Source organism: Aotus nancymaae, unplaced genomic scaffold (assembly GCF_030222135.1).
Source record: "Aotus nancymaae isolate 86718 unplaced genomic scaffold, 86718_ANA_hifiasm-v0.15.2.pri h1tg000089l, whole genome shotgun sequence".
In the NCBI taxonomy this organism is placed as follows: domain Eukaryota; kingdom Metazoa; phylum Chordata; class Mammalia; order Primates; family Aotidae; genus Aotus; species Aotus nancymaae.
In genome coordinates, this window is record NW_026988504.1 from 26,864,148 (window position 1) to 26,870,348 (window position 6,201).

Below are 6,201 nucleotides of genomic sequence, written 5' to 3' on the forward strand. Positions count from 1 at the left end.
TGGTCTGAACCAGGCTGCACTGTTACTTCACCTCTCAGAGCTTCACCTGGAAACAGACTAGCAGGACCTGCTGCTGAATGCAGGAATGAATGATGTCATGGGCAGAATGGCATGTCACAAGCGCCTGGTGCACCGCAGGTGCCCAGTGAGCTCCCCTTGACCTTGGCCTTCCTTAGTTTGGGAAGAATGAGTGGAGTGCTACCCTCAAGGAAGCTTCTGGAAAAAAAGAAAGCCTAGGGTGAGTATCTCCCCCACCCTGACACTCAGATCTCTGGGCCCTTAGTGCTTCCCAAGAGAGGCACAGACAGCACTGAGCGCAGTGGCAGGCCATTATTTATTTCTTTATTAGGTGCCACCTCCCTCAAAGAGCAGGGCATCCAGGTGGGGGCCACAGGGCACACTGGGCCCTCACAGCTCTACCTTCTTCTGAGCCCAGGCAAAAAAGATGCCCTTGACGTCATCTACGCCTGTCTGAAGGCGGGCAGGCATGATGTAGGTGCGGAGGTCCCGGACCTCGTAGCCGCTACGCACGAGGGCCTCTCTCACCTCCTCCTCAGACACTGGCACCACCGTCAGCCTGGCCTCCCCAGCCAGGTACCACGACTCCTCTAGGGCCCCAATGAGGAGGAGGTGCCCCCCAGGCCTCAGCAGTGTGGTGATGTGGTCCAGGGCCCGCTGGAAGCTGGCAAGATCTGGGCTTACAGCCTCCAAGCAGAAGGCAGAGACCAGGGCATCGGCAGGCAGGGGTGCTGGGCTCCCAGCACCCAGGGGCTGGAGCTGGTGCACATCGATGGGCAGGACTCGCTTCACCCTGGCTCGCAGCTGGCGCTCCTTCTCTTGCCAGGATTCCCTGTACAGGGGGCAAAAGGCAGGGCTCAAGACTGTTCTGCGCTCAGGCCTCTGTTGCCCCCACCAGCCACAGCCACTCTATGGGAAGCCCCCCTGCCCAGCCCTCACCCACCCAGTCCTTACCCCTTGCCCTCAATGAGGCAGGCATGCTGGCTGTACACGCTCCAGTTGAAGGCCCCCGGTTCCTCCCGCAGCCAGCGCCCCAGCTCCTGGCGGTTGACCTCCAGGAAATCTGTCATGGTGATGTCTTCAAAGTGCCTGCAGGCACTGAGCAGCTGGTACACGGTGGGGCCTGAACCAATGTCGATGAGGGTGCGTCCGGACACCTCACCTGGGCAGGGCAGAGGAAGAGGGTCCTGGTGCCAGGCCAGCCCAGGCAGCCCCTGCCTCCTCACTCCTCCCTCCCCTGCATCTCCCTGCCTCTCTCTAATTCTTCCTTCTCCTCTGCAAGTGTGTCTCCATCTGGAAAAAGCATTGGCCCCAGAGTTAGACTGAACCCAGCTCCAACATGGACTGACTTCCCTTGGGAAGGGAACTTCACCGCTTTGAGACTCAGGTTCCTCCACTCTGAGACTCAGGTAACAGCCGGGCACAGTGGCTCACGCCTGTAATCCCAGCCCTTTGGGAGGCCGAGGCAGGTGGATGACGAGGTCAGGAGTTCCAGACCAGCCTGACCAACACGGTGAATCCCCGTCTCTACTAAAAAAATACAAAATTAGCCGGCCTTGGTGGTGCATGCCTGTAATCCCAGCTACTTGGGAGGCTGAGGCAAGAGAATTGCTTGAACCCGGGAGGTAGAGGTTGCAGGGAGCCGAGATCGCCCACTGCACCCCAGCCTGGGCAACAAGAGCGAAACTCCATCTCAAAAAAAGAAAACTATACCTACCAGCCAGGCTTAGCGGGGAAATCCTGGCGGTTTCTCGCCCCTGACCGATCATCTCTGCCTCCATTTCCTCCTCTGCATCTCCCACCTTGGCCAGTCCTGCATTCCCAATCTTAGCTCTCAATTCTGAGTGCTCTCCGCTCCCTCTAGCCTCCTCTCTTTCCTCTGCCCCTCTCCTAAGGGCTGTTGCTCCTTTTTCTCTTCTGTTTGCACCTCAGCTATCTCTGCTTCTTGGTCCTCGTGTGGCGGCCGCGCGGTCTGTCTCCTGTCTCCCCGCGCCTGCTTTCACTCCCCGACGACCTCTTGTCCCTCTTGCCTCAGTTTCCCCCGCCCACCTGTGGCGAAAGTCTGCGCCAAGCAGCGCAGCTTCCACGGCCCGACGCCGTCCGGGCTGCTCAGGTCCCCGCGAGGCGGCGCGTAGTTGTTGCGGAGGTAGGCGCGCGGCTCGAAGCGCTGGTAGGCCGAGGCCACCGCCGCCCGGCCCGGGGCCGAGTCAGGGTCTGCGCCGCTCATGCTGCCCCTGCGGCCCGCCCGATGCCACGCTCGCCTCGCGGCCCCTTTTTCTACCGCCCGACCCCCGCCCCGATCCGTCCGCTGTGGGGGCGGCAGCTGAACCAGATCCGCCCGGGGCTACGCGCGCCGCATCCTCCCCAGCCTATCCATCCATCTCCCTTAGTGTCCGGGCGGCAGACGCACCGGAGGTGAGGGGGGCGGCTGCAGCTGCAATCGGCTCCCGCCCCGCCCCGCCCCGCACGTGCTCCGCAGCGCTCGCCCTCCGCCTCGCCTGCGCCCGTCCGAGTCTCGCCTCTGTGCCGCCCTCCACCCTCAATTCCTCACCCTAACAATTTTTAGACCCCCATCCCCGCGGCCCGGCCCCTCCTGTCCCTCTTCTCCAGCTCCCCGCAGCCATTCACCCCTTCTGCCCGGCAGCCCGCCCCTTCTCTTTCCTGATTCGAGGTGGAGACTGGGGAATTCGCCCCTTTCCCCAGTTTCCCCCTCGCATCGCCCTCCCTCCCACACGAGGCCCCAGACCCCGCTGGGCTCCCCTCCGTCCCGGACACCTGTCCCAGCACCCACCCTTCTCTTAGAACTGCCACCCAACGTCCCTTCTCCTCCCCTCCTCCAGTCCTCTCTCGTCCTTTCCTGAGGCACCCGGCCATCCAGCGGCCCCCCCCCTCCGCCCCAGAAAGGACAGTCCGTTCCGGCCTCCGCTGTGGTCGCTCCGGGGGCCCAGAGCCGGGCGCAGCACCGCCTGTCCGATGGCAGGCGCGATAGAGGACGCGAGCGGCGCTAATGCACTTAGCGGGCGGAACAGCCGGGCCTCCCCTATCGCGCCTGCCATCGGACAGCCAGGCCTCCCCTGCGGGCCCCGCGGGCTCCCAGCCGCTTATCTGGGAGCTACTGAGGACGGAAGGTTCGGGTTCGGGTTCGGGTTGTCCTCGCCACGTCGGGGGCGCGGGACCCAGGTGAGGGCAGAAGGAGGGCGTGAGGGGGGCGTGGCGCGGGGCACTTTCGCCGAGGGCCACCAGGGGACGCAGTGCAGGCCTTGGGGCCCAGCAGATTTGGGGTCCTGCGGATCCTGGGACTGGGGCTGGTGCACGTCGATGGGCAGGACCGGCTTGCAGCTGGTGCTCTGACCCCTCTCCTCTCGCAGCCCACACTCCAGCTCAGCTCTGAAGCAGCGGCCAGGCCAGGCCTGCAGGTTCTGTTCGGGTGCTCTAGGTCCTGGCTATCAAAATGCCAGGGTCTCCCCACCTATCCCCGTGATGAGAAGCCAATTCGGCATCTCCCAGGTCTCCCTGAAGACCCCTTCCTTCCCCTCTGGATGAGTCTGGGGCCCTTCTGCCCTGGGTATGCCACCAGCCCAGCTCCTACCACGGTGGGTTCCTGGCCCTGCTTGATTTGGGCCTCCTCTGTGCCCTCCCCTCCCACCTGTCCCCAGGGGAAAGTCTCCTAGGGAGAGGCAGCCAGGTTGGAACATGAGTCACCGCAACAGCTGCAGGGGTCACAGAGAGGAACCTGACCCCCTAGCACCTCCAACCTTCCCTGGCTTCCAGGGCAGGGAGGGTGGAGCGAGACTGCCAAGGATTGATTCTGTCTGGATTCAGAACTGAAAGGCAGGTTAGCCTTGAGGTCACTGACCCTGTTCACACCCTGAGGCAAAGCCAAGGACGGTCCTGGTGCCAGCCCCTCCATATTCTCCATGAGACATCATTGAAACAAATCCTGGATGCCAGCTGGCTTGCTGGGTACCACCCAGTGCCAGGGGGCTGGACACAGAAGCCAGGACTGGGCAGGGTACGGAAAGCAGACTGGAGACAGCACCCTGTTTACAGCTCCGTTCCGGCCCCCCTACCCCAAGTATGGGGCATACCCATTAGCTCTGCCATATTTAGCTCAGATGCAGGGCCTGGACCCAGAAAAGGGCACTGGGGGGACACCCATGGGCCAGCCCCACAACCACAAGGAGAGACGCGACTTCGGCACATGATTGAGCATTTATTGCGGCACTAACTACGGTGCTGGGGGCCCCACCATCCTTGCCTCTGCCCTCTTCACCTCCCCCTCCCTCCCAGCTTCTTCTGCCTAGAGTGTTCCAGATTCCCGGCATTTTTCCTGGATCAGGGCCACTCCTCCCAGGCACCTCTTGCCCTCACCAGTACCTTTTGTCCCTTCTCCTGGGGCTGAGGGTCCTCAGCTGTGCCGGCCCCCAGCTCTCCACCCTTAGTGCCCACTATCTCTGCCACTCTCCCGTTGGGAACTCAGGAGGCTCAGGCATCCTGGCCTCTGGCTCCCTCCTCCCCTAGCCCCCAACTCTGGGCAAACTACAAAGCAGCCATGGCCAGCAGTTCCCTTCCACAGTCCTAGCCAGGAAGGGCCCAGCCCAGGACGGGCATAGCAGAGCCCAAGTCACAGTCCCTCTCAGCCTCTCTGTGCTTCCTGGGACATGGACCGGGACAGGGAGCGACGAAGGGGACCAGGCTTGCTGACGGGCACCACAGGAGGCAGCTGCTTGGTGATCTCAGCCACCTCCTGGCGGTCCACACACTGGCCACCCAGAGCTGTCTCCAGCGCGAGCAGCTCCTGCAGCTGGATGGGGGTGTCCGCACGCTCCTCCTTGGTGGCGCCCATCTTGGCAGGGGTGAAGATGGGCAGCGGCAGAACTCGCTGGTAGGGCAGCTGGTACTCCTGCAGCCCACGGCCGAGAATGCCCATCCGCATCACCAGCCAGGGTGAGTGCTGCACCAGCGCCTGGCACTGCCCCTGCTGGTGGTAGGTCTCATGTCTCTGGGTGTCCTCCTCATGCAGGGAGCAGCTGGGAAGAGGGGAGGGGCAGTGAGCTCCTGGGAGCTGTTGCTCTCTGGGCACAAGCTGGGTGGGAAGTGCCCTGGGGCTGCTGGGACCTGGGCGCAGGAGGGGTGGTTCCCCTTTGCTCTCCCCATGGAGCGTTCTTCCTGCCCCCACCCCTAGAAATTTCTCCAGGGCTTCCTGCTCTGGCCCACATGGCTTAGTGAGGGTGCTCTGGGGGAGCAGAGGCAGGGCTCTATCGGACCCACACTCACCCTTCCTCAGGCCGTGTGGACAGTATCAGATCCTTCCATTCCGCCCAGAAGGCCTCCCGGCGCTCACAGTTCTCCTCGGACACCTGGCAGCTCAGCTCTGAGGTAGCCATGATCACTCCTCACTCCCTCTCCCCTCCCAGGCCCTTTAAATAGCCCCCTCCTCCCCCTTCTCCAGGGGCTATTTTCAGCCCCTCTGGCGTCAGATGCTATAAGCAGAGCCAAGACTCACTGATGGGGGGACACCAGACCCAGGGCAGGGGTTGGGGTACTGGATGCTGGCTGCCCCTCGGTCAGAGGTCTGTGGCCTGGGGTCCTTGGGGCAAGGCCTCCAGGTGCCTGACATTCCTCAGACAACGTCTCAGGCCAGCCACATGCCCAGCCTCGTGCACCCCTGGCACTTGCCTTCTGCCCCACCCACTCCCCTTTGCAGGGAGGACAGCAGCTTATCTGTAAACAGAGCAGGACCAGCAGGAACTGATGCCCCCTCTGGGCTCTGTACCAGGGCTGCCAGGTCCTGCCCCGGCTGTGCTCTCCTCTGCCTGGGCTCAAGGGCACATCCAGTGACTGTGGCTGTCGACCAGAAGGGACAGTGCAACCGCGTCCTCAGGCGTCTGCACCGAAGGCCTGGACCCTCACCCTCCCCACACCAGCAGGGGCGGAGGAAGTCAATTCCATACTTGGGACCCTGGGGCATGAGCCTTGGCCAGGTGTTTGCCTTCCCCATGGCTGGTGGTCAGAGAAGTGGTCTCTTAAGTCAGGCCGGTGGGGGTGGAGGGGGGTCCCAGTTCTACCCCAATACTGTGTTGGGTGAAATGGAAATCCAGGGGCTCTGATGGGTGACAGCCAGGCCTGACTCAAACCCTAGATCAGCCATACATAGGCTGTTGACCATGGGTCAGTCCCTGC

At 62.9% G+C, this 6,201-nt stretch overlaps 2 protein-coding genes across 3 annotated transcripts; both read right to left on the reverse strand.

Moving 5' to 3' along the window:
* Positions 1 to 321: 321 nt before the first annotated feature.
* On the reverse strand, positions 322 to 2,265 carry PNMT (phenylethanolamine N-methyltransferase). 2 transcript variants are annotated; one of them, XM_012452075.2, is made up of 3 exons: positions 2,068 to 2,265; positions 973 to 1,180; positions 322 to 850 (listed from the first exon to the last, which is right to left on the reverse strand). In XM_012452075.2, the coding sequence occupies exons 1-3, from the start codon at positions 2,243 to 2,245 to the stop codon at positions 409 to 411; spliced, it is 828 nt and encodes a 275-aa protein (XP_012307498.2). In that variant the 5' UTR covers positions 2,246 to 2,265; the 3' UTR covers positions 322 to 408. The 2 variants fall into 2 exon arrangements, with proteins under 2 accessions (XP_012307498.2, XP_064225395.1); XM_064369325.1 differs by lacking the exon at positions 2,068 to 2,265 and adding an exon at positions 1,736 to 2,020.
* Positions 2,266 to 4,211: 1,946 nt separating this feature from the next.
* Positions 4,212 to 5,434, reverse strand: TCAP (titin-cap). The gene is made up of 2 exons (XM_012451968.2): positions 5,296 to 5,434; positions 4,212 to 5,048 (listed from the first exon to the last, which is right to left on the reverse strand). The coding sequence occupies exons 1-2, from the start codon at positions 5,403 to 5,405 to the stop codon at positions 4,655 to 4,657; spliced, it is 504 nt and encodes a 167-aa protein (XP_012307391.1). The 5' UTR covers positions 5,406 to 5,434; the 3' UTR covers positions 4,212 to 4,654.
* Positions 5,435 to 6,201: the final 767 nt, after the last annotated feature.

What these genes read in the sequence shown, in the direction of transcription:
- TCAP (XM_012451968.2), bottom strand. Translation starts at nt 5,405, where the DNA reads ATGGCTACCTCAGAGCTGAGCTGCCAGGTGTCCGAGGAGAACTGTGAG. An exon ending in TCCACACGGCCTGAGGAAGG is followed by an intron (nt 5,049 to 5,295) that starts GTGAGTGTGGGT and finishes CCCTCTTCCCAG; the next exon opens with CTGCTCCCTGCATGAGGAGG.
- PNMT (XM_012452075.2), bottom strand. Translation starts at nt 2,245, where the DNA reads ATGAGCGGCGCAGACCCTGACTCGGCCCCGGGCCGGGCGGCGGTGGCC. An exon ending in GGCGCAGACTTTCGCCACAG is followed by an intron (nt 1,181 to 2,067) that starts GTGGGCGGGGGA and finishes TGCCCTGCCCAG; the next exon opens with GTGAGGTGTCCGGACGCACC. An exon ending in TGCCTCATTGAGGGCAAGGG is followed by an intron (nt 851 to 972) that starts GTAAGGACTGGG and finishes CCCCCTGTACAG; the next exon opens with GGAATCCTGGCAAGAGAAGG.